General features: G+C 39.8%; 1 protein-coding gene across 4 annotated transcripts in view; it reads right to left on the bottom strand.

Annotated features, from left to right (window-relative positions):
* Window positions 1-27,941, bottom strand: part of fkbp15b (FKBP prolyl isomerase family member 15b) — a 50,167-nt gene that overhangs the window by 5,647 nt on the left and 16,579 nt on the right. The window contains exons 10-29 of one of the 4 annotated variants that reach the window (XM_077235485.1): window positions 25,451-25,572; window positions 23,565-23,613; window positions 22,675-22,800; window positions 21,451-21,541; window positions 21,278-21,354; window positions 19,416-19,458; window positions 19,167-19,276; window positions 18,985-19,083; window positions 18,812-18,906; window positions 16,500-16,602; window positions 12,288-12,320; window positions 9,788-9,959; window positions 9,554-9,690; window positions 9,315-9,470; window positions 8,431-8,583; window positions 4,216-4,305; window positions 2,953-3,045; window positions 964-1,071; window positions 526-879; window positions 284-489 (exon numbers count right to left, since the gene is read on the bottom strand). In XM_077235485.1, the coding sequence (XP_077091600.1) occupies window positions 284-489; window positions 526-879; window positions 964-1,071; window positions 2,953-3,045; window positions 4,216-4,305; window positions 8,431-8,583; window positions 9,315-9,470; window positions 9,554-9,690; window positions 9,788-9,959; window positions 12,288-12,320; window positions 16,500-16,602; window positions 18,812-18,906; window positions 18,985-19,083; window positions 19,167-19,276; window positions 19,416-19,458; window positions 21,278-21,354; window positions 21,451-21,541; window positions 22,675-22,800; window positions 23,565-23,613; window positions 25,451-25,572 (2,417 nt within the window). Of the gene's footprint in view, window positions 1-283; window positions 880-963; window positions 1,072-2,952; window positions 3,046-4,215; window positions 4,306-8,430; window positions 8,584-9,314; window positions 9,471-9,553; window positions 9,691-9,787; window positions 9,960-12,287; window positions 12,321-16,499; window positions 16,603-18,811; window positions 18,907-18,984; window positions 19,084-19,166; window positions 19,277-19,415; window positions 19,459-21,277; window positions 21,355-21,450; window positions 21,542-22,674; window positions 22,801-23,564; window positions 23,614-25,450; window positions 25,573-27,941 lie in introns of all 4 variants that reach the window. The other 3 variants (XM_077235486.1, XM_077235483.1, XM_077235484.1) reach the window with 3 other exon arrangements.

The following is a 27,941-nucleotide window of genomic DNA, read 5'->3' as shown; positions in this document are numbered from 1 at the left end:
CTTTCCTTTGAACTTTGAGCGTCGTAACTTTGCAGATGTTGTTTATGCTCAAACAGCAACATTACACACTAACTAAAGTTAGAAAAGTGAAATCATGATCAACCACCCCTTTAATCGATTGACAGCACTATTATTTATATGTATATTCATAAAAACTGTAACAGTATCTCAACAATACTAAAATAACACTAGGGTCTAGAATGGCATAAAGGTGAATAAACTTTTGTGTGAACTCTCTTTAAAACAACAAAGGCAACAAATCTCCTGTTATTGATGTTGGTACCTGGTGACGTGTGCAGGAGAGACGCTGCAGTGCTCGTGATCAACACCAGGGGGCGGCGGCGGGTTCTTGGGCGGCCCGCCTAGCGTCAGTCCTGGAACGCTCTCATTAGCTACCTTAACCTCCTGTTCCTGTGGAGTGATGTCATCAGGCAGCTCTGTGGTCACTTCCTGTGGAGTGATGTCATCAGACAGCTCTGTGGTCACTTCCTGTGGAGTGATGTCATCAGACAGCTCTGTGGTCACTTCCTGTGTGGGTGTGGCGTCACGTTCAGCCTCTTCTTCGTGTGTAGTTTCACCGTCCTGATCTTGCACATTGTGTTCTGCGTTGCTGATATTTACTTCCACAACTTTCTCTTCATTGCTTTCTTCGACAACTTCCTGTTCACTTTCGATCTCCACCTTTTCGTCTTCCTCCTTCTCTTCCTGTTCTTTTCTTTCCTTTTCTTCCTCCTCCATTCCATCTTCAGGATCTCCGTCCGTCTCCTTATCTTCCTCTCTCTGCCCGTTCATATGCTGTGCGTCGCTCTCTCTCTCCTCCTCTTCACTGAGTTCCGGTGTCGATCTCTCAGTCTTAGTGAGGAGCTGCAGTGTGACACTCTGTCATTGGAGGAAAAAACACCGTGTGACATTTCTATCCGCAGTTTCTGAGCAGAAGTGACAGATGTGCACTGAGAGCCTGACCTTGATGGTGTTGACCAGCACTCGGAGAACAGCACTTCCTTCGTACGTCTCGTTCAGATCAAACTCCCCTCGCAGAGACTGAAACACGCCGTTCATCACGCGCTTCACCTGGAAATAAACAGAGTTTAGAAAGCGTCTATAATGCAAACCAAAATAATTGCTTTATTTAAATATTTAAAAAATAAGATTAAAGATATTTTGATTTGATTTTAAGATAAAATATTCAGTGCATCTATTACAGTAAGTCATTTATTTATATAGCGCTTTTTACAATACAGTGTGTTTCAAAGCGGCTTTAAAGAGAAACTAATGCAACAAATTTTGTTTCCAGAAGAAAATAGTGTCATAATCCAGCCTAAGTTCAGTGATGGTTCATTTTTGTTGTAAAAAAGTTATTAATTTAGTTCATATATATATATATATATATACACTGCCGTTCAAAAGTTTGGGATCGGTAAGATTTTTAATGTTTTTAAAAGAAGTCACTTATGCTAACCAATGCTGTATTTATTTAATTAAAAATACAACAAAAAACAGTAATATTGTGAAATATTCTTACAATTTAAAATAACTGTTTTTTGATTTTAATATATTTTAAAATATAATTTATTCCTGTGATCAAATCTGATTTTTCATTATCATTACTCCAGTCTTCAGTGTCACATGATCCTTCAGAAATCACTATAATATGATGATTTGATGCTCAAGAAACATTTCTGATTATTATCAGTGTTGAAAACAGTATATTTGTGTGGAAACGCAATACCTTTTTTTCCAGAATTTTCAGGATTCAAAAGAACAGCATTTATTTGAAAGATAAATATTATGTAACATTATGAATGTCTTTACTTTCACTTTTGATTAATTAAATGTATCCTTGCTGAAAAAAAGTATTAATTTAAAAAAAAAATCTTACCGACCCCAAACTTTTGAACAGTACTATATGTAAATGTAAATTAATAAAAATAGAGGTTAGGTCAATAGTTCAGAAATGTCCTAGTAAACAAATGTTACGTTAAAATGATTTAAACTAATTTATTTAAACGAAATGGTAACACTTTATAATAAGGTTCATTAGTTAATTACATTAGTTAGCATGAACTAATAATGAACTGCACTTATACAGCATTTATTAATCTTTATTAATAATTTCAACATTTAATTATGCTTTATTAAAATCTTTAACGCGTTAACATTAATGCACTGTGAACTAACATAATAAAATACAACTGTTCTTTGTTTAACTAACATAACAAAGATTAACAAACACAGTATCAAATGTATTTCTCATGGTTAGTTCATGTTAACTAATGAATCTTTGTAAGCTTCTTGTAAAGTGTTACCAACGAAAAAAATGAACTGTCAATGTACATACGATTTTTATACACAAAATAAATGATTAAAAGAACACATCAACTGAATTTACAGTATAACAACACCAGCAATAATCAGTTAGGAAAACAACTAAATGCCTTTGCTAGCTTGAACACTTCTGTAAACCCGGTTCTGGTGTTGCTGATGGCTTCATTTATACCACACTTGGCAGATTGATGACGCTGGTAACACTTTACAATAAGGTTCATTATTTAACATTAGTTAGCATGAACCATACGTCTACAGCATTTATGAATCTTTCTTAATACTAATTTCAACATTTACTGAAAATATTATTAAAATCAAAGGTTGTATTTGTTAACACTAGTTAATGCAATTTGAACTAACATGAAAAAACAATGAACAGCTGTATTTTTATAACTAACATTTAAAAAAATTAACAAATACAGTAACAAATGCATTGCTCATGGTTAGTTCATGTTAGCTAACACATTATCTAATGTTAACTAAAGAAGCTTATTGTAAAGTGTTACCATGACGTCTGTTCTGAACTGAGAGGTTCTGATGCCTTATACGAGTAATAATAATAATAATAATAATAAGGCACAGGCTATATAATGAGTGTGTGTGTATGATAGAGATAATAAAGCGGACCTCTCCTACAGTGTCGGTCTTCTTCTCCATCTCTGAGACGCGCGTCTCCTCCTGCATCTTCATCAGCGCCACTCTCTCCTCCAGCGCACAGCACTGACACACAAGCACACACACACACACACACAGGGTACAGTCACGAGGAACACTGGGCCCTATTTCAACAATCTAAGCACACGGTTGAAAGCACACGGCGCAAGCGCACTTAGGTCGAGTCCGAATCCACTTTTGCTAGTTTAATGACGGGAGAAATGGTCGACGCTCCCGGCGCATCGTCTCAAAGCATCGTCTCTATTCTCTTAATGAGTGATGGGTGTGTTTTGTCTCTTAATGAGTAATGGGTGTGTTTTGTCTCTTAATGAGTAATGGGTGTGTTTTGTCTCTATTCTCTTAATGAGTGATTGGTGTTTTTTGGGCGTAACGTGAAATAAACCAATCAGAGTCTCTTCTCCCATTCCCTTTAAAAGCCAGTTGTGCTTGCGCCATTCGCTATTGACATGGTGGAATTAGCAAGCGGAAAAACTGAACGGCTCTCTAGTAAGGAAGCAGATCTGCTCATGCTTGAGGTTAAAGCTGTGTGTGTGTGTGTGTGTGTGTGTGTGTGTGTGTGTGTGTGTGTGTGTGTGTGTGTGTGTGTGTGTGTGTGTGTGTGTGGTTAAAGCAAGACCATCTACAGGACAAGCCGGATTACACCATATATTGGCATGATTGTGTGCTGTTCGCGCGTCCCTGTGTGTGTAATAAGCAGAGTGTGTGTGTAATAAGCAGAGTGTGTGTCTGTGTGTGTGTAATAAGCAGAGTGTGCGCGTGTTGTGGACCCGCCTTTAGGCTCATATTACTAACGCGCTCTTTAAATAACAAATAAATAAAAACTCCACCATGACTTTAGAGCAGGTTTCGGTTGGTCAATGGCTCAGTCTATTTCAGTTCCTCAAAATAGCGACACACCAACAATGAGCCTGAACACACACCTCGTTTTCAGACCAGCCGCACATGAGCACACAAATACATTTCTATTTAAACAATGAGGCACAAGATGTGAAAATGATAACTGCGTCAGGCTGAAACTAGCAAACACACTTGCGTGGGGTGTATGACACAGTCTCGTACCTGCTGTCGTGAGATTAAACACCGGCGGTCACAGTGCAGGGGCTGAACTGAAGACTGAGGCAGGCACAACTATTGTACCTGATAGCAAACCCACGGTCTATGAATAAGTGCTGGAGGCTCTGCGAAGAGGTTAGCCAATCACAACACAACACAAACCTTGTGCTTCCAGGCCTGCAGCTCTTCTCCCTGCTCCTGCTGTAGCGAACGCTGCTCCTCTGAGTCACGGCACTGGCGGAGTGTGTTAAACTACACACGAGAGTAATGAGTGTTAGTTCGACAAAACACAATTATTCTGCAATGTTTGTGAGTTTAAAGTATTCTAAACAGATGTGGACTGCTGAGGAAAGTCACTGCTGCTGTGTGTGAGTGTCTGTGTGTGTGTGTGTGTGTGTGTGTGTGTGTGTGTGTGTGTACCTTCTCCTGCAGTTGTGTGAGTTTGAGCTAGAGTGTCTCTGTGTTCAGTGAGTTCAGTCGTCTCTCTCCTCTGTGTGTGTGTGTGTAGTATTTATCCAGTATTTACCCAGTTTAGTATTTATCTCAAGCTAGGGCTATTTTCGATTCTGTGGTTATTTAAATTTTTTACCTTCTCACAAATCTGTATTTTAAGTAGATGCGTTGCTACTTTTTATAAGAGCCGCGTCTGGATATTATTGCAGTTTAAATTGCATAGCACTTAAGTGAGTCACTGGCCAACAGCTAGTTTCGATCTCTGACATTTTCGGATTATTCGAGGGTGCTGTGTTAATTGCTGGTCCGAGACAGCTGTCCTCACTCAGTAATTTGAGCGCATTATATCTATGTAGTGTGCGCACTGTCGCGGAAGCGGCAGCAGAAGCGTTTCAGCCTTCTCGTGTGAAGACCGACTCGGGTAAAGACCATCGACTCTAACTGTGCGACTCCACCGAGCAACGACACCAGCTAAGCACTTAAGTATCTTCTTCTCCCTTTCCTTTCCTACTTGTACTCTATTTCCCTTAACCAACATGTGCTTTCAATACATTCCGGTTCTCTCTCGACAACGCACTCTCATCACGCACAGAAGGCAGCGCAATACTGCTAATCTGCGTCCCGTTCTCTCATCCACACACACACCTCTCTCTCTTTCTATGGGTCTATGGAATTGTCAGTCAGCAGTCATTAAAGCTGACTTCATTCCTGCCTTTGCATCTCTTTCAACTCTTAATATCTTGGGCTCGACTGAGACCTGGATCCGTCCAGAAGACTCAGCAACCCCTGCTGCTCTCTCTAACAACTTCTCTTTCTCTCACACCCCTCGCCAGTCTGGTAGGGGTGGGGGGACTGGTATTCTCATTTCTAATAATTGGAAATACTCAACTCTCTCTTCTCTATGCAATGACAACTCATTTGAATATCATGCTATTACACTTACAACTCCCTTTAAGATCCAGATTGTAGTCATTTATCGCCCCCCAGGTCAACTGGGAAGCTTTGTTGAGGAGCTGGATGTGCTGCTGTCCTCCTTCCCTGAGGACGGCACTCCACTTGTAGTCTTTGGCGATTTCAACATCCATCTAGAGAAGCCGTATGCTACAGATTTCATCTCTCTCCTAGCCTCATTCGATCTCAAACGGCTCATCACCACAGGTACTCACAAGTCAGGCAACCAACTGGACCTGGTCTACACACGCAACTGCATCACTGACAACATTTTGGTGAAACCTCTCCATGTTTCAGATCATTTCCTCATTACTTTCAATCTACAACTCACTATCCACACTGCACCAACTCCCCTACCAGTTACCTTCAGACGAAACCTGCGCTCACTTTCTCCCTCCCGTCTTTCCTCTGCTGTGTCATCTTCTCTTCCCTCACCCTCACAATTCTCATTTCTAGATGTGAATACCGCAACGGATACTTTATGCTCCACTTTAACTTCTTCTTTAGACACTATCTGCCCTCTCTCCTCCAGGCCAGCACGCGCTACCCCCTCTAACCCCTGGTTATCTGAGGTTCTTCGTGAACACCGGACTAAACTCAGGGCAAAGGAGAGAAAATGGCGCAAATCAAAAGATACATCTGACCTGAGTATGTACCAATCTCTGCTCTCTTCCTTTTCTGCTGATGTTCACAACGCAAAATCTTCATATTTCCACAACAAGATCAACACTGCCTCTAACACACGAACAATTTTCAAGATATTCAACTCTCTCCTCAGTCCACCTCCACCACCACCCACATCCTCGCTAACTGCTGATGATTTTGCTAACTTCTTCACTAACAAAACAACAACCATTAGCAGTCAGTTCTCTCCTCCACACACACAGGAACCTAGGCCAACCTCTCCCACAGCCAATAACCTTCTCTCCTCCTTCTCTCAACTAACCGAGGAAGAAGTATCTAAACTTCTCCTCTCCAGTCATCCTACCACCTGCCCTCTAGACCCCATCCCCTCACACCTTCTTCAAGCCATCTCTCCCACACTTCTACCAGCACTCACACACATCATCAACTCATCCCTCCATACTGGCATTTTTCCTACAGCATTTAAGCAGGCTCGGGTAACCCCACTGCTTAAAAAACCAACATTAAACACATCACTTCTAGAGAATTACAGACCTGTCTCTCTCCTACCATTCATTGCAAAAACACTTGAACGAGTTGCTTTCAACCAAGTATCATCTTTCCTGTCTCTGAACAACCAGCTGGATGTTAACCAATCTGGCTTCAAGAAAGGGCATTCGACCGAGACCACATTACTTTCAGTCACAGAAGCCCTGCGGATCGCTAAAGCTGCTTCCAAATCATCAGTTCTCATTCTCCTAGACCTGTCTGCTGCCTTCGACACTGTGAATCATCAGATCCTTCTGTCCACCCTCTCATCACTGGGCATCACTGGAACTTCCCTCCACTGGTTTGAGTCCTATCTCACAGGTAGGTCATTCAGGGTCGCATGGAGAGGCGAGATATCCAAAGCACATCGACTGACCACAGGGGTTCCCCAGGGGTCAGTCCTTGGACCCCTCCTCTTCTCCATTTACACCACATCACTGGGACCCATCATACAGGCACATGGTTTCTCTTACCACTGCTATGCTGATGACACCCAGCTCTACCTCTCATTTCAACCAGACGATCCCACAGTAGCTGCACGTATCTCTAGCTGTCTGGCGGACATCTCGGCATGGATGAAGGAACATCACCTGCAGCTCAATCTGGCAAAGACTGAGCTTCTCGTCCTCCCTGCCAATCCGTCTCTACAGCACGACTTCACTATCCAGCTAGACTCATCCTCAATCACCCCATCAAGGTCAGTCAGAAATCTTGGAGTAATCTTTGATGACCAGCTAACCTTCACAGACCACATTTCAAAGACAGCTCGATCATGCAGGTTTGCAATGCACCACATCAGGAAAATCAGCCCTTTCCTAACTGATCATGCAACACAACTTCTTGTCCAGGCCCTGGTTATTTCTAGGCTTGATTACTGCAATGCTCTTCTAGCTGGTCTTCCATCATGTGCAACTAAACCCTTACAAATGATCCAGAATGCTGCTGCTCGTCTTGTCTTCAACGAGCCCAAAAGAGCCCACGTCACTCCGCTGTTCATCTCCCTGCATTGGCTACCACTCGCTGCTCGAATCAAGTTCAAGGCGCTGACACTTGCTTACAGATTGTCCACCGGCTCAGCTCCCTCCTACTTTCACTCGCTCCTACGGGTCTACATCCCTACCAGAAGCCTACGATCGGCAAAGGAGCGACGGCTCGTGGTGCCTTCACAGCGAGGTACAAAATCACTGTCCAGAACATTCTCATTCACGGTTCCATGCTGGTGGAATGATCTCCCCACCCTCATCCGCAATGCAGAATCCCTGACATCATTCAAAAGACAACTGAAAACTCATCTCTTCCGTGAGCACATAACATAGAGAGAAAAAAAAAAAAAAAAAAAAAACTTATGCTTTATGCTACTCTGAGCAATGTTTGAACTTGGTATTCTGAGCACTTCTTGCGTTGTTTTTGCCTCTCCATGATGACTCGCTTGGTTTAATCCTCAAATGTAAGTCGCTTTGGATAAAAGCGTCTGCTAAATGACTAAATGACTAAATGTGTACCTTCTCCTGCAGTTGTGTGAGTTTGAGCTGCAGTGTGTCTCTGTGTTTAGTGAGTTCAGTCGTCTCTCTCCTCTGTGTGTGTGTGTGTGTGTGTGTGTGTGTGTACCTTCTCCTGCAGTTGTGTGAGTTTGAGCTGCAGTGTGTCTCTGTGTTTAGTGAGTTCAGTCGTCTCTCTCCTCTGTGTGTGTGTGTGTGTGTGTGTGTGTGTACCTTCTCCTGCAGTTGTGTGAGTTTGAGCTGCAGTGTGTCTCTGTGTTCAGTGAGTTCAGTCGTCTCTCTCCTCTGTGTGTGTGTGTACCTTCTCCTGCAGTTGTGTGAGTTTGAGCTGCAGTGTCTCTCTGTGTTCAGTGAGTTCAGTCGTCTCTCTCCTGTGCTGTTCTCGTGCCGCTGCCAGTGTCAGATCACACTTCACCTGCCACTCCTGCTCCAGATCCGCCTGTAACTGTGACAGCTGCACACAAACACACACACACACACACACACACACACACACACACACACACACACACACACACACACACACACACACACACACACACACACACACACACACACACACACACACACACACACACACACACACACACACACACACAGTCACAAAACTACAGCTACAATACAATATACTGAGTGTCAAAAACTCTTAATTATACACCCGGGTTCTGTTAAGAATAGGGGCTTTCACACCGGATAGTTCTAGGAACGAGCCACCAGGGTGTTTCCCGGAGAACTTATGGAAAGTAGACAGTAATGAAAAGATATTAGTGTATGTTGTTTGTTTGATGTCCAGTGTTGCTGAGCAGAAATACATAATCATGTTTCTCTTGGTCTCCTCAAAGTTACGTTGGATTTTCTCCTCAGCGTAAAGGTTAAGAGGCTCATCTATCACTGTTTCCATGTTTTTTGCTTCGCGTTGAGGAGAAAATCCAACGTAACTTTGAGGAGACCAAGAGAAACATGATTATGTATTTCTGCTCAGCAACACTGGACATCAAACACATGGCAAACGCAAATAACTTTTTTCATTACTGTCTACTTTCCATTAGTTCTCCGGGAAACACCCTGGTGGCTCCTTCCTAGAACCACCCGGTGTGAAAGCCCCTATTGATTCTGATTGGCAGCATGGATCTCTTCTTGTCATTATGCATGCAAACACACACACACACACACACACACACGTACCTGTTCTGCTGCTGCGTGGTCAGTGCTCGTTCTGGCTTTGCGTAGCTGGCTCCTGAGACTGTCCATCTCCTGCTGGCTCGTCCTCCTCACCTCTTCAAGCTCTTCATCACAGCGCTGTCTCTCGGCCTGCCACTTACGCTTCCTCTCTGACAGAGTCTGAACGCATTCAAGATTCTCCAGATGAGGATTCAGATGAGGATTCACACACACTCACACAGACAGAAGAGTCAATAACTCACTCGTTCCAGACTGTCCTTATCTGTCTTCAAGTCCTGCAGCTCTTCCTCCATGTTGTTGAGTTTGAGCTCCAGTTCCTTACGTTTCTGCTTTTCCATCTTGTATTGACCCTGCACTCTGTCTGCTGTCTCCCTCAGCTCTGAAACACACACACACACATCATTTTTCTGTCCTTATGGAAAGCCAAAACTGTTAACAACACTGTTTCAGTCATGGTTGTGAGACGAGCCACTCACCCAGCATCTGAGCCTCCAGCGCTGCGATGTGTGTGTTGTGCTGCTGAGCGTCCAGCAGGGCGGCGCTGAGTTTGGTCTGCAGTGCCGTGATCTTCTGCTGCTGCGAGCTCAAGTCCAGCTGAAGCTCAGACACGCGCGCCGTGGAGGACGCCAACTCCTCGCTCAAGCGCGCCTTGCAGAGAGACGACAAGAAACAGCTTAAAGGGATAGTTCACCAAAAAATGAAAATTAGCCCATGAATTACTCACCCAGAGGCCATCCTAGGTATATATGACTTTCTTCTTTCAGACGAATACAATTGGAGCTATATTAAAAAATGTCCTGGCTCTTCCAAGCTTTATAATGGGAGTGAATGGGTACATTTTTTTGAAAGTCCATCAATGTGCGTTTATCCATGATAAAAGGGCTCCACACTGCTCTGGGGGGTTAATAAAGGCCGTCTGAAGCGAAGCCATGTGTTCGTGTGAGGAACTTAAAAGTTTAAACTTTATCAACTAAATTACACTTTATCGATTAAAATAACGTAATGACGAACGTGGAATCGCAGAGAAAAGAGCAAAACAAAACACCAGTCACGAATTAGAAGTCTAAAACGACAATTTTGAAAGAGAAATGTGGGAGGAGCTTGAGTTTGTTGCAAAACATTTGTTTGAACCGCGAGACGCATCAAAGCTTTCGCTACTACAAAATGTGTTACTCTTGTGGCGCAAGTCGACTTGCGTAGGCCGTCTGCCGGAAGCTAGTTATTCTAGTCAATAAAGTTTTAAATATGGATATTTTTCTTACACATTCGCTTCTGAAGGCCTTTATAGGTATTTATAGCACTTTTATCATCGATAGATGCACTTTTATCATGGATAGATGCACTTTTATCATCATGGATAGATGCACTTTTATCATCATGGATAGATACACTTTTATCATCATGGATAGATGCACTTTTATCATCATGGATAGATGCACTTTTATCATCATGGACAGATACACTTTTATCATCATGGATAGATGCACTTTTATCATCATGGATAGATGCACTTTTATCATCATGGATAGATGCACTTTTATCATCATAGATAGATGCACTTTTATCATCATGGATAGATGGACTTTTATCATCATGGATAGATGCACTTTTATCATCATGGATAGATGCACTTTTATCATCATGGATAGATGCACTTTTATCATCATGGATAGATGCACTTTTATCATCATGGATAGATGCACTTTTATCATCATGGATAGATGCACTTTTATCATCATGGATAGATGCACTTTTATCATCATGGATAGATGCACTTTTATCATCATGGATAGATGCACTTTTATCATCATAGATAGATGCACTTTTATCATCATGGATAGATACACTTTTATCATCATGGATAGATGCACTTTTATCATCATGGATAGATGCACTTTTATCATGATGGATAGATGCACTTTTATCATCATAGATAGATGCACTTTTATCATCATGGATAGATGCACTTTTATCATGATGGATAGATGCACTTTTATCATCATAGATAGATGCACTTTTATCATCATGGATAGATACACTTTTATCATCATGGATAGATGCACTTTTATCATCATGGATAGATGCACTTTTATCATCATGGACAGATACACTTTTATCATCATGGATAGATGCACTTTTATCATCATGGATAGATGCACTTTTATCATCATGGATAGATGCACTTTTATCATCATGGACAGATACACTTTTATCATCATGGATAGATGCACTTTTATCATCATGGATAGATGCACTTTTATCATGATGGATAGATGCACTTTTATCATCATAGATAGATGCACTTTTATCATCATGGATAGATGCACTTTTATCATCATGGATAGATGCACTTTTATCATGATGGATAGATGCACTTTTATCATGATGGATAGATGCACTTTTATCATGATGGATAGATGCACTTTTATCATCATAGATAGATGCACTTTTATCATCATGGATAGATGCACTTTTATCATCATGGATAGATGCACTTTTATCATGGATAGATGTACTTTTATCATGGATGGATGCGCTTTGAAATATACACATTCATTGCCATTATAAGGCTTGGAAAAGCCACGATATTTTTAATATAACTACGGTTGTATTCGTCTGAAAAAAGAAACTCATATACACTTAGGATGACTTGAGGGTGAGTAAATCATGGGCTAATTTTAATTTTTTTGTGAACTATCCCTTTAATCACTGATCAACTGATGTTACAGCAGATGAAATGATGAAGGGACTATAATGGAAAGACAAATAAACAATACAAGAAAATGAAAGCAAGGGTGGTAGGACCATCTACCCCTGCTGAGAGCTGAATGCTGATTGGTTAGTGAGTGAGTGGTGCCTGTTCAAACAAAGAGTGAAAAGAGAAATGGGAAATGCTTCATTTAACATAAAAGATGTGAAAGAGTGTGTGAAGACTATGAAGGAATGGATGAAAAGGGGGACAGCGCTTTTGCTCACCTGATCCCAACTCAATTCCAGTGGCAGTGCATGCTGGGAAAAGAGAGCAGTCAACGCTAAAAGCTCTCAGCCAATCAGAGTAGCGTTAATTAACCAATCAGAGCAGAGATACATGGCTTAGAAGGAAATAGTTTTAACAGTAGAGATATTTAAGAGTTGTCACTGCATTATGTACTAGGGGTTGAATGATTTCAGAAGTCAACATTTATGCGATTAAAGTCGAGTCGACTAGTTGCTGATGACGTCATTAATGAACAAATAAGCCTGAACCTCGAGCTGAGACTCAAACACAGATATGTCATATGACACAATGCTGCCCACAAGACTTTTGCTCCTATAACAGCTTATTTTTATCAGGCTTTTTGTCTTTGGGTCGTTAAATTTCTCACAGATTTCTGCTTGTTCTAAATCAGATACAGATGAAGTTGCACAGTAAAGATTACATTTATGAATGCATTAGTGTGAGAACGATTGCGTGTGAATTAATTCTGGCAGCGTCTCTCTAATAGTAGTGATGCTGTGGGTTTAAGTTACTAAGAAATATATGCTAGAACTTTTCAGTTTCTAAGCTATTTTATTGATAAATCACAGAACATTGTTGACAACTAATTTTTGCACAACTGAATGAACTGATGTGTGTGTGTGTGTGTGTGTGTGTGTGTGTGTGTGTGTGTGTGTGTGTGTGTGTGTGTGTGTGTGTGTGTGTAATGAGGCAAAAGTTTAGAATGCCGATTAACTTACGTGTGCAATAAGCTGTTTAAAATGTCCATTCACCTGATTGATTTTGAGCATCCAGATGTTGTAATCAAACATATCTTTTGGAGCGCTCTCTGAGTATGCATATATTTTTCACTTTAACTGTTGGGAACGGAGCGTAAAAGTGGACTTCAAAGATTTCTTATCCAGTTGCGCCCTCTATAGGCCACGATCAGCAACTAGTTGACGTCAAGCTTCAAACGTCATGGCAGAGCATTAAAGTCATCAGATTTTTCTGTAATGTTAGTGGAGAGTGTGTAAAAAAAGTGATTTTGTAATAAAAAGCAATTCAGGGAAACCTTCAGAAAGACTGCAGAGAAATACCTCAAACACAAAACTGATTAATTAAAGGCACAATATGTAAGATTTTTGGGTTAAAATACACGGTTATATATTTTGTTGACCTGTGTACTTCGATTATCCCAAATGTTTTTAACATTGTTTAAATCCAGGGAAATAACCATTGTTTGTTATGTAGCTCAACACAATTAGTCTTATTGTTTGAATCCCTTGTTTTCTAGATTTACAGCGAGTAACATGTTTGTATAACGCTTCAGAGACAACTCTATTCTATCAAGTGGCTAACATAGCAAAAGCAGAAAGAGCATTTTCTCTACCATTCAATGTTTTAAAATGAATCGGATGCCATTTAGCAACACAAGTCATCCAGCTTTTATTATGATATTCTAATATCAATCTAGCTTACTGAGGTACGCAACAAATGTCCGGTTGTCACCGAGCGAACGCACAGAGTAACTTTATAACTTTCAACATACTCAAATGTATTTTCAGTAAGATTGTTGTGACCAGGTAAAACAGCTGCGTTATCCCCCAGTTTTAAATAAAGCGACCTGTATGAGTAGTACTTCAGCACTTGCGACTGTTTCATTGGAATGAAAAAAATAATAATGTAAATTTAAGTGACATAAAGTTCAAGTTCAGGGAAGGAGGCAGACGTTAAACAAAACTTTAATCGTAAAATATGCATAAACAACTAAATGAAATGGCCGACTTCAGCATACAAGCATAATAAAAACAGCAAGGTAAAATGTCCGAGGCTCTCGGCCCGTCCGGATTCATACCACAGTGACGTTAATAAAACTTTAATTCATTCACTCATCAATGAACATATTTTTGTCTGAGTCCCGTCGGATTGCTTTTTCCATTGGCTGTGGAGGTGAAGACTACAACTCCCATGATTCCACACTCATTCATGGCATAATCAAGCTATGCCTTTGTTATTGTTTTGAACAAGTGAAACTTACATACTGCACCTTTAATGCTGCAGCATGAAGGCCGTTCGAAATGGTTGGGAGTGACGTTGTGCTGCCTTCTAAGACAGCACTAAATCCATAAAACATAAATCCCAAATACTTAATTTATTATGCTAATACTTAGTGTATGCGTATAGCTGAACACAGAGCCTTTCTAAGTGTACTCCATTTGATAGTATGTGTGAATACAGTCAGATGAGCGCTAGCAATTGCGCTAGTGTCTGCACTATTTCTCTCCAGAAGTCATAAGTGATAAAAACATCTTTGTTTTCGTTTAAACTAGAGTTGTAGTTGTCTGGGCCTGTTGTCGTCTTGTGTAGTTTATTATGTAATTTTTAATGCATTGTAAATCGTCTTTTTTGTATGCTGGTCTTGCTGTAAAACCAATTGCCCTTCTGGGACGGACGGATGGAAGAAAGGAAGAAAGGAAGGAAAGACGGAAGGAAGGAAAGAAGGAAGGAAGGAAGACGGAAGGAAGAAAAACGGAAGGAAGGAAGGAAGGAAGGAAGGAAGGAAGAAAAACGGAAGGAAGGAAGGAAGGAAGGAAGGAAGGAAGACGGAAGGAAGAAAGACGGAAGGAAGGAAGGAAGGAAGGAAGGAAGACTGAAGGAAGGAAGGAAGGAAGACGGAAGGAAGGAAGGAAGACGGAAGGAAGAAAGACGGAAGGAAGGAAGGAAGACTGAAGGAAGGAAGGAAGGAAGACGGAAGGAAGAAAGACGGAAGGAAGGAAGGAAGGAAGAAAGGAAAGATGGAAGGAAGGAAAGAAGGAAGGAAGACTGAAGGAACGAAGGAAGGAAGACGGAAGGAAGGAAGGAAGGAAGGAAGGAAGACGGAAGGAAGGAAGGAAGGAAGACGGAAGGAAGAAAGACGGAAGGAAGGAAGGAAGGAAGACTGAAGGAAGGAAGGAAGGAAGACGGAAGGAAGAAAGACGGAAGGAAGGAAGGAAGGAAGGAAGGAAGGAAGACTGAAGGAAGGAAGGAAGACGGAAGGAAGAAAGACGGAAGGAAGGAAGGAAGGAAGGAAGGAAGGAAGGAAGGAAGAAAGGAAAGATGGAAGGAAGGAAAGAAGGAAGGAAGACTGAAGGAAGGAAGGAAGGAAGGAAGACGGAAGGAAGGAAGGAAGGAAGGAAGGAAGGAAGACTGAAGGAAGGAAGGAAGGAAGGAAGACGGAAGAAAGACGGAAGGAAGGAAGGAAGGAAAGATGGAAGGAAGGAAAGATGGAAGGAAGGGAAGATGGAAGGAAGAAAGACGGAAGGAAGGAAGGAAGGAAGGAAGGAAGAAAGGAAAGATGGAAGGAAGGAAAGATGGAAGGAAGGAAAGATGGAAGGAAGAAAGACGGAAGGAAGGAAGGAAGGAAGAAAGGAAAGATGGAAGGAAGGAAAGATGGAAGGAAGGAAAGAAGGAAGGAAGGAAAGATGGAAGGAAGGAAAGATGGAAGGAAGGAAAGAAGGAAGGAAGGAAGGAAGGAAAGATGGAAGGAAGGAAGGAAGGAAGGAAGGAAGGAAAGATGGAAGGAAGGAAGGAAGGAAGGAAGAAAGGAAAGATGGAAGGAAGGAAAGATGGAAGGAAGGAAAGATGGAAGGAAGGAAGGAAGGAAGGAAGGAAGGAAGGAAGGAAAGATGGAAGGAAGGAAAGATGGAAGGAAGGAAAGATGGAAGAAAGGAAAGATGCAAGGAAGGAAAGATGGAAGGAAGGAAAGATGGAAGGAAGGAAAGATGGAAGGAAGGAAAGAAGGAAGGAAGGAAGGAAGGAAAGATGGAAGGAAGGAAGGAAGGAAGGAAGGAAGGAAGGAAGGAAGGAAGGAAGGAAGGAAGGAAGGAAGAAAGGAAAGATGGAAGAAAGGAAAGATGGAAGGAAGGAAAGACGGAAGGAAGGAAGGAAGAAAAGAAAGAAGGAAGGAAGGAAGACGGAAGGAAGGAAGGAAGAAAGGAAGGAAAGAAGAAAGGAAGGAAAGACAGAATGAAGGAAAGATGGAAGGAAGGAAAGACGGAAGAAAGACGGAAGGAAGGAAGGAAGAAAGAAAGAAAGAAAAGAAAGAAAGAAATGAAGATTTGAAGCATATTAGAGCATCACATCATTAGCGCTATCTGAGGAGTTGCTGCCTATGAAGAGCTGTTCTGGTGTTATTGTGTGTGTGTGCGTGTGTGTGTGTGTGCGTGTGTGTAAAGGGTTAACAGTGTTACCTTGTCTTGTTCTGCCTGCAGTATTCTGGTCTGATTCTGTTCACTGCTGTTCTTCAGAGAGTCGGTTCTCTGCTCCATCATCAGATTACTCTGCTCCACGTATCTACACAAGCACAAACTCCCCTTGAGTCAAAGCACACTGTGTTATTTTGACATTATCCATTTCTATTGACAGTAATGATACCCTCATGTCACATTACCATGATATTAATGCACGGATATATATTGAAAGGGGGGCTTGGACTTGGTGCTGGAAACCCAAGGCACAGGACAATAGAGACACCAGAATAAACATATTCATGATTATCATGAATATTCCCACACATATTCCCCCATTGCATTATTATACATTATATTCAACATTATTTATAGCAGTTTATTACTAAAGTACTCACACACAGTAATTTTTTATTTTGGGTGAATTATACACAATACTGATTGTCATCATCCACGATACATATTGTTGCAGTTTTGTATGGCGATATATTGTTACACCGCTTATTGACAGTTATAGTCAAAACAGGAAAAGAAGAGATGGAGTCAAGATTGGGTAACAACATCGCTAAACATTACGAGCTTAACTAACTGCGCGATACTGGGAAAAACTAACATCTCATAATTTAGTTTTTCTGTAATATACAGTATAAGCCAAAAGTGATGTCTGGAGGGGATATTTGTTTTTAATGACCCTACAAGATCAATTAAAGCATCAAAATATTTAATAATTTTATATGTGGGAGGAACAAAACTCTAAACTTGATTAAGGTTTTTATATGACAAAATAATTTAGCCAAAAAAAAAAAAATAGGTAAACTACAGCTATAATGCATAGAAAAAGAAAAAGCTCAGTAAAAAGCATACATTGATTATAGCAAATCAGTCATTAATATTTTGTTAGTTCTTTCTTGTTTTTGCATGCGTTAATAATATCTTTGAATGAATGAAAGCCTGGATAAAAATTACGCCGGCACAGTTTGGCTTGTTTCGTTGCGTTATCACAAATAACTGGCAATTTGCCTAATAAGTGCTGCTGTTTCTGTTGCGTATGAGAAATATTAAACGGCAAATGTGCTCAAAGCACAGCGTAACAAAGCTTATTAGAGCGACTGCATTTACTCGCTGACCGGTGTCAATCACGCGATCCAGTTAGCAGGCTTTTCAGACCAAAAATCACCAACATTTACCATGGATTCACTGTAGTAACACTAAGTGCAACCGTGTTATTGTGGCAGAAACGTGGGAAATTCATATTGAACTTTATTATATTATTAGTGTACAGTGGTTAAAGTGGGATTTAGTAGGTATGGGAACCCTCAAACTTTGTGTAGGCGCAACAGGGAAAAATGACTCGCCGTGGGACAACATATTGAGTATCGTGGTGTAGCAATACTTTTTGGGACAAGAGTGTCACTGTGGCACCAACTATCACAATACTTATTTACTTGATATTTGAATGGTTTTATTTTGATCCATCTACACTGATATGATGACGATACTAGAAAAATTGGATTTCTCTGACCTACATATGTGCAATTTTTTTATCCCAAAAAAATGGATAAGAAATAGCTTTAACACCATGTCAGTGGGCATTAGATTATTTGTGAATACCTGATCGAACCTAACTTCACCGCGCTCAACCACCGTGAGTGCATTCATTCACGCATTCGTAATCGCTGGCGTTCAGCGGGGAGGGGAGGAAGGACTTTGTCTGCAAGCGTGAACCGGCGTAGATGCACTCAAATCACACAGGAGAACCGTGCCTGAGAACATAACGTCGGGAAGCTTGTTTGCCTACCATCGATAGCCTACCATCGCACTATCATTCATATTAATGAATCTATTTATTATTTATTAATTTATCTGAGGTGCGGAAACACAGTTCCGGACCGTTCCGGCCCACTTTAACCCCTGAGTGTAGATAGAATTAAATGTATTAAAGTAGTAATGAAATATAATTACAGTATTATTTGCTATTAAGCTATAGCAGTTTTTGTGCAGTAATGTGTTTAGGCAACAAATACCATATAATCGATAGTTTTACCATGGTAATATTGTGCTATGCGTGGTTTTATCTGTGGTTATCATGATCTACAAATGTATGATACTATGGAAGACCAATTTTAATAAGAGTAGAGTCCTAACTCAGTCAGCAATATTAAAAATGTACTCTATAAAAATGAGGTTGTTCATATTTTTACTGATATTACTGTTTTTTTAGGAACATATCGTGCAGCCCTATTTTTAAACCAGAACATTGCTTTAATGAAGGATGGATAATATTAAAAATATAATACAAAAAAGGAAGATGAGACCTCTGGTTCTGATTGATGAGCTCGCTGATCTTGTGGTTCTGTTCCTCTATGCGTGAGCTTTTCTCAAACACCTCTTTCTTCAGACACTCATTCTCCTGGATAAATGAGAGATGGGTTCATTGAGTGCTGAGATCTGTGAGAGAAGGTTTGATTGACCAATATCTGCAAGTTACCTGTATGATTCTCTGAATGTTGTGCATGATCATGGCTGTTTCCATCGACACGTTCGATAAGCCCAACGAAACGCTGCCTTGCTTTTGCAGGTCATCAATCTGAAAAAGTAGAGCGATTTCTCAAAAGGTTGTTCAAGTGTCAAATTTAGTTACTTACAAATTTCTGCTAATTATGCACCAACCTTTGAGGACAAGTGGTCCATTTTGTCCGCCACTTTTCCAACAGCCAATCGGATTTCAGTGTTGTGTTGTCGAGCCTCTGTCATCAAGAAGGATGTGACATCACTAGTTCCTTAAAGAGACAGGCGTCATTTAAAAATCCCAACCTTGACTACATGAATGCATTGACATCTGAAGCCGATTAGCTACAATCGAATGCAATGTTTTTAAGGAAGTGTTGTAGGTTGTACTGATTGTGTAGTGATCTTTACCTTGGTAAGGCACGGTCTGTGTGGGGTACATCTGGCTCACAGGCTGCAAAGAGGAAGTCACAGTCAACAGATTTAAGGTTTGTTTAAATCCTTAACTAAATATAGGAGCAATAATAATAGAGATGGCAGTCTTAGAAAACACTAACAATCTTGTTATTAAAGTTACAAAAATATGTTACTGATCAGTCCCTCCGGGATTTTGCGATTCAGCAAATTTTGCATTATTTTTTAAATTTTTTTGCAAAAAAAAGCATTTTTGCCTTATTTCTACAATTTTTGAGCAAAAAACATTAACCTGAGAGAGGAAAAAGCAATACTGGCTAATAAAAGTCCATAATTCAGAGTCAAATTATTCTTAACATACTTATTAACAAATGATTCTCTACATGTTCACCTGTCCTGCCGTGGTATTGCAGTGAAACCACTGTAAAGTGAGCAGGGATGGGGTGTTTTCAAACGGGAGAAAATTTCCCAAATGAGGCTCATTCGAGCAACAAAGATCTCTCTAAAAATAACTCATTCACAACCTTGTCTATTGCCTTTACAACCTGTGCGCTTCAAAACCATTTAAAAAAAAGACTAATATACTACTATAATAGTATATAATACTGAATATAATGCATATTAGTCCTCATAATGCCTGATTTCACCATCATTTTACTGGATAGACACTTGTCCAATATTTCGTGTGAGTGTAATCAATAGCTATATTTCCATCCACATATTTATATGTGATTTTTGGGATATCGCTACAAAAAGAAAACGACAAGATGCACATAAAAAATGTTTGTAAAAACACATTTACTGAATAAATCCCTCGGTGCGCAACATAAACCTCATGTGACTTTGCCTCAGCAGAGGCTGTGATTGGATAACTGGAGTATCCAGCGGACCAATCACATCGCAGCATCTCAAATGTTGGTTTACTGTTTCTGAAACGCTTGAGTCAAAGTGTGTCATCAGAATGATTTGGTTTAATTCCCTCCAGAAGCGTCTCACACGATTCATTCCCAAACACCAGCAACCCAACTCATTTATGATGGAGGGGAAAAAAAGCGCCACAGTTTCTTCCCCGATCGCAGCAACTTACAGTTTTATTACAGATATTTTATGCCAATTTCCCAGGAAGTGACGATTTTGTTATCGTGAACACATGGGACGGAAACGCTGCTTTATTCACAAATGTTTTATGCAATATTCCAATTTTGAACGCAAATTAAATTCACAGCTTTAGATGGAAACACAGCTACTGATAATACTATTATATATTACTACTACAACATTACAACAATAGACAGTAGGTTTAGCTGAAAACGGTGTCGTGTAAACGGCCTCTTTTTTGCATTTTCAACAAAGCAGAATTATGAGTATTTATTAAATTGTAGTCTTACTGCCACTAACGCTAATTACATATGTACATCGTGATTATTGCAGGGTTTTCTATGCAAAACAACACAAAAAAGTGGAGCAAATGTCACTGCAATATTTGGAAAAATCTGCAGGAAATTCAGTAACTTTAGGTAGCATAAATAAATAATAAAAAAAAGTCCTGTATACAGTCAAGGAAATTTTGAATACTTAATCTGCAGCTACTATTTCGGTTGTTTATATTTCTGTTATTTTATTTGTTTTTCTCAGTATTTATTGTATTTTATCCCATTTTATTTATGTATCTATCAAGGTCCCGAAGTGCAAATGGGGTGGGTGTGGGAAGGTTCGAGGGGCAATAGTAGTCGAATAAGTTTTCTTTCTTTTATTGCTAAATATTCTGTATGCGTTCTCAAAAATACTCTAAATTACACACACACAAAAAAGAAAAAAGTCTGACTGATGAAGATACACAGCAATAGTGGATTCCCGACCTGAAAGGCATGCACGACTCCAGGCATCATGGGCTGAGGATTGGCTGTTGCCATGGTAACGGGTAAAAGGGCCGTAGCTGGGATGGAAAGAGCACACAGGACAGTGTCACAGCACACAACTGAGCATTAAACACGGGTCTTGATAAGAGTTTGATGTGATGCACGCGTGTTACCCTGCACTGAAGGCGGGGGGGCAGAGGTCATGTGTACGGGCTGTGGTGACGGCGCACTGCTGCGTTCCCTGCGTCTCAAAACACTCGGGTCCTACAACAGGAACAGGATCATCTGTAAACCTTTGCATGCATTCTCTCACATTTATACTTTATATGGTTATTAACCTTCATCCTTCCCTCGGGCCGCTTTGGTGCTCATCTCACCCGGAAAATATTTTAGAATTTTTCTTTTTAAATTGTGTGTTCATTGGAGGGGTACAAGACCCCAGGACTTTTGTCGCATTTGAACCACGAATAAAAATAAATGGTGAAGTTTTGTGATTGGAATTTAAAAAAGTAACAAATCCTTCCCTCGCGGGTCAATTTGGGTAGGGTTTTATTTAAAACATTTTTTTTTGTGTGTGTTCATAGGAGGGGTACAAGACCCCAAGGACTTTTGTCGCACTTGAACCACAAATGCACAAAAAAAATGTAATGGATTCGAGGAGTTTTGTGGTTGAACTTGAAAAAAGTAAGAAATTCTTCCCTCGCGGGTCAATTTGACCCCCTTAGGAATGAATGGAAATGCAAGGAATGCTTCAGTACACATATAAAAACCTAAAAATGCTCAAAATTCAAACTAAAAATACTAAAACTTTACCAAAAAAATGTTTTATAATGTCTACATGTGTATTTGAAAAACTGACTTTAGGACCCAGCGGAAACAGCTCATTTGCTCCATATAGAGCTATTAGGCCATCTAGTGGCAAGAGTCATGAAATATCATGTTATATAATTTTTTCCCCACAAGAGGTCGGCAAAGACACCCAATGTAAGATATTTTGAGCTGAATTAAAAGGTTTATGCATGAAATTGAGCTATTTTGAATTTAAGTTGAAATAATATGAGGAATGTGCTTAAATTACTAAATTACTATTTATTTTATTTATTTATTGATCAAATCTAGTAATTTAAAGGTAAATAAAATAAATAAAAAATCTCCAAAACAATTGCATTATAAAATAGAAAAAACGTAATCAAAATTAAATAAAATAAGCTTTATAAAAAAATAAAAATGGTATAATTTTAGGGCTTCGGGTCATTTTGACCCGTGAGGGAAAGATTTGTTACAGAACGTGAGGGACGGATGAAGGTTAAGGGAAAACACAGATCATTTTCATCTGACACTTGGTGTTGTGTCTGAACTGAAGACGGTGTAAAACGATGATAATGAAGCGCTCTTGCCTCAAGCTCGGAGTCGCTGGAGTCTGGCTGTGAGGGAGAGGAGGACGAGCCCGCGATGAAGGGCAGCATCGGCTGGCCCATTTTGGCCATGCGTGAGATCAATTTAGCTTTAGTGGCATCAGGATTCTGAAGACATTGCAAAACATGTCAGAAAACACACAAAGATAGTTTAATATTAGGGATGCATTGATATTAAAATTCTAGTCGACAATTATTTTCTGATTACTGGTAAAAAAAGTCTATACAAATGAATTTCGGCATTAAAACAATATCACTGACAACTATGAACTATGGATATTCATTCTGAGATTTGCAAAAAAATATATTAAATGATAAGTGTAATATTAAATATTAACTTACACTACAATTCCAAAGTTTAGGGTCGGTAAGATTTTTAAATGATTTTGAGTCTCTTATGTGCACCAACACTGCATTTATTTGATCCAAAAAATACAGTAAAAGAGCAATATTGTGAAATATTAAATCAAAATAGATGTTTTCTATGTGAATATATAGTAACATGTACTTTATTCCTGTGATCAAAGCTGAATTTAAGAGCATCATTACTCCAGTCTTCAGTGTCACATGATCATTCAGAAATCATTCTAATGTTAGAAAAGTATTTTACTATTGGATGAAGTATGCATCCAATATTGACTTGATTGATATTGTGCATACCGATATATTATATCTATATGTTTTTTTATATGCCATTTTATTGAAAGGGGGAAGAATCTGGAAATGTTGCACGCTTGATAAGAACTTGCAATGCCCGCATGAACACTTCAAGCTCAATGTGTCTTGTGCACTAACCACTAAACTTCAATAAAAGCCTGCATTACAAAAACACTCAAAACAAATCTGCGATACACCTGAGAAGCAAAACTTACACTCAGATGTTCACTGAAGGAGTTTGATGTTGCTCGAAGAGCCGGTTCACTGTAAACAAAGAAGAAACGTCAATTAAATACTATAAATATTTCATTCATTTATTTATAAAGCAAAATTAATAAAAACATGATGTTGACCATATTATTTGAAATAGGATTTTTTTAAACAATTTAATGCATGCTTGCTGAATAAAAGTATTTTCTTTTTAAAAATAAATAAAATAACCCAAACTTTTATACAATAGTGTCTAATGATAGATGGCCAAAAATATAAAAATAGGAGAAATCAGCTTGAACAGTTAAAAATACAGTATTTATCCAATATTGACTTGATTGATATTGTGCATACCTATATATTATACCTACATGTTTTTTTTTGGGCCTTTTGCCATTTTATTAAAAGGCGAGGAAATGTTACGCGCTTGCAATGCCCACATGAACTGATGTACAATTAATGCAGTGCAATCACACAATGAAATTACACTAATAAAATGTACTTTCAGACAAACAATAACTAACAACATCTGTTAATAGCCTCTTGCCAATTACCGTACTGAACCAAACGCTAATTCAAGAACATGTAATTTCAGGTTTCGTTTAAGCCCAATTTATACTTCTGCGTCGAACTTACGCCGTATGCTGTGCGTAGCGCGCGTACCCTTCGGCGTACCCTGACGTGCACCTCTCCAAAAATGTAACAACGCGTCAATTCTACGCGGACGCAAGCGCTGTGATTGGTCTGCTCAAACCGCTCCCTCGGGTTTCACATGCTCCCTCTGCGTGCGTCAACGCGGACAACGACGCAGAAGTATAAATTAAAACCAGAGCGTAGTCTACGGCGTAGAGGCTCCGGCGTAGCTCCGACGCAGAAGTATAAATCAGCCTTAAGGCGAGACACTACCGGTGAATTGGGTAACATTTTTAACTAGCAGATATCACCATGAAACTTTCCCAGTTGATTACCTACATTAAGATGAGGAAAAAATGTATTACAAGTTTTCTGTAATTTAATCTTTAAATATGCAAATTAGGCATTATCTAATTAAAAATGCGCTATTTTGCATATATTTAAAAAAAAAACTAAATCTGAGTACTGGACAAAGCCAGGTTCAAAATTATTTTTTCATTGTGTTCACATATTAGATGGGAAAAAAATACAGAGGAATTTATGGATATCTACTTTTGTTATCCTGTAAATCGGAATATACTGTTAATCGCCTTAAAAAATGATTTTTGCCATGTTTTTTGGAATAAAATGTTATATAAATCAGGCTAGGAATAATATATTTACAAATCCCTCAGTAAATATCTTCATAATATAACAAGGTACAAGACTGGGAAGTTTGGTGTATATAGGTGCTACTGAAGTGTAGATTTCAGACTTGGAGTATGAGAGAAAGGTCATTTTGTGAAAACGGGCTTTAAAGATTTATATTGTAAAACGAGATTGTGCATTTAGAGTTAAATCCCCCCTTTCACTTTCATGATTGGTTGCTGATAAAAAGGAAATTACCATATTTGGATCTGACAGTATTGTACAGGAGAGAGAGAGAGCTTTCTAACGGTGTGTGTGATGACGGGGTGCAGATCGCGATCGCGGAGCAGCGGGATGATTTAAAACGACAACTTTTGATGAATTTAGGCGAATCTACAGACGCAAACGCACAAAGTGTTGTAAAATAAAGACCTAAATGTGTATTTCGGACTTTTTTTCAGCACAAGTCTGAAAGAAAACATGTTATTGAAGACAAATATCCCAAAATCTCAAAATTGACCAGTGAAAAAAACAAACAAAGTTTTTGCCTGCCGTGTCTCGCCTTAAAATAACCTAAAGAAAGACCCAGTCTAAGACGTATGGGTAGATTACATACGCCAGCAGGGCTTACCTGGGTTTGCTGGTGTGTGGTGCAGAACTGAGCGACTGGTTCGGCTCAGACGAGCCCAGACTCTCGACACTGGGAGCAGGAGACGCCGAATCTCTTGAGTTTCCATCCTTTGCAAACTTAACCTGCACATGCATCAATACAGAATACATATGAAGAGAGCGGGGCTGTGCATATTTCTACAATGCTGCAAAGTATGCACTAAGTCTGAGGACGGGAAAGGAGATACTATAGATTCTCTATATCAGTGTCAATGTTTCTGAACTCCCTGAACGCCTCTGTTGTAGTCTTGAGTTTCTTCCGGAAACGAACACGTCACAATATTCCTCATTTAAATAATTCAAATGCAGAATAAAGGGGCGGGGCCTGGTTGAGTTAGTTAGTTAGTAGTGTGTTAAAGTGGTGGTTATGGTAAGGGGCGGTACATTTCCTAAACACACTCGAAGCGCTCGACCAATCACAACACACTGCTCCAGCCGACCAATCAGAGCACAGTGTGCTTTTCAGAAGGAGGGGCTTCATAGAGACAGGAGCTAAACAAGGGTGCGTTTCCCAAAAGCATCGTTAGCCAACAATGTTTGCAAGTTCCGTCGTTATCAGCATAGTTCCTATCATGTCATTCAGCGTAGTTCAACGAGTCGGTGTTTCCCAAAACCATCGTTCCAACGAACAGATCTCGACATGTGGTTAGAAGCAGAGTTTCATGTTTGCATAACATTTGAAGTGCATATGAAGAGTGCGCATGTGTGAACGTGCTCTAGTACGTAAGAAAGAGCCTATGAGTGAATCTGAAAATAAAGCAAAATAACTGAGAAAAATGAGAAACAGTCCTCATATCCCATGTCCGTAATTTATAGCAAAACATCTAGCATTAATCTAAACTCAAACAGATTCATTGAAAGTAGTGCTGCACGGTTAATCACGTCGCAATCGCGATGTCAAGCCTATGCGATTATATGACGCAAAATGCTGCGATTTTAAATGAAATAGCCTAAACAAATTAGGGCTGTTAACGCAGCATCTGTTCATTTTCGTCAACATTTGGCTAGTGTTACATGATCCCGCTCTTATTCATGCGAATGCTTTTAAACCATTCATGCGTGACAAGTCAAAAGAGAGCGCGCTGCCTGTGAACGTCCTGTGAACGACTGTGACTCACAGAAAGACGCGCGCCAGTATCATGCATGCGCACAGACCGCACGCCAGAATACAGTTCTCTTTCGCGCTTGAACTAACAATAACACACACAATTATGACAAAATGTCTTTTTGTCAAGTTTCTTCATAACATAAGAGCAGTCTTTTGATGAACATGAAGAGTTGTGACTCGTGAGAGAATGAGGCGTGAGATCCGCGTCTCTGTCAGCAGCGGCTGCTCTTAAAGGGACAGTACACAGTAGCCACTAATTATCTCTGTCGTTAAAGTTAATCAATGAACAAAGGGAACAGAGAAAACACTCACTGCTCTTGACTAAAGAACTTTTGTCACTTCAATAAGGATTAGTCTATATATAATGTAAAATTTATGCAGCACAGACTGCTTGATAACTTTATCCAATTTCTATATATGTCCTAACTGTTAGACAGGAAGTTGTTATATTATAACTATACTGTATATATTATATAAGCCTAATAAATGGTTGTTGTTTTTTATCCAGACATCAATGACTTATTGATCTATATAGGTGTTATCAATCAGTTAGTTGTTGCTAGTTTGAGTTGAGAAATACACATTTCAGCATTATCACTAATCTGTGTGTGCATTTTCCTTGAGAACCAAGCAAGTGGACTCATGAAACCATTTGTTTATTACAGGTCCTTCTCAAAAAATTAGCATATTGTGATAAAGTTAATTATTTTCCATAATGTAATGATACAAATTAAACTTTGATATGTTTTAGATTCATTGCACACCAACTGAAATACTTCAGGTCTTTTATTGTTTTAATACTGATGATTTTGGCATACAGCTCATGAAAACCCAAAATCTCAAAAAATTAGCATATCTTGAAAAGGGTCTCTAAACGAGCTATTAACCTAATCATCTGAATCAACTAATTAACTCTAAACACCTGCAAAAGATTCCTGAGGCTTTTAAAAACTCCCAGCCTGTTTCATTACTTAAAACCGTAATCATGGGAAAGACTGCCGACCTGACTGCTGTCCAGAAGGCCATCATTGACACCCTCAAGCAAGAGGGTAAGACACAGAAAGACATTTCTGAACAAATAGGCTGTTCCCAGAGTGCTGTATCAAGGCACCTCAGTGGGAAGTCTGTGGGAAGGAAAAAGTGTGGCAAAAAACGCTGCACAACGAGAAGAGGTGACCGGACCCTGAGGAAGATTGTGGAGAAGGACCGATTCCAGACCTTGGGGGACCTGCGGAAGCAGTGGACTGAGTCTGGAGTAGAAACATCCAGAGCCACAGTGCACAGGCGTGAGCAGGAAATGGGCTACAGGTGCCGCATTCCCCAGGTCAAGCCACTTTTGAACCAG

Source organism: Siphateles boraxobius, unplaced genomic scaffold (assembly GCF_051911475.1).
Source record: "Siphateles boraxobius isolate OS27281-9 unplaced genomic scaffold, OSU_SipBor_1 195, whole genome shotgun sequence".
NCBI lineage: Eukaryota > Metazoa > Chordata > Actinopteri > Cypriniformes > Leuciscidae > Siphateles > Siphateles boraxobius.
This window is presented reverse-complemented; position numbering and strand designations above follow the sequence as displayed.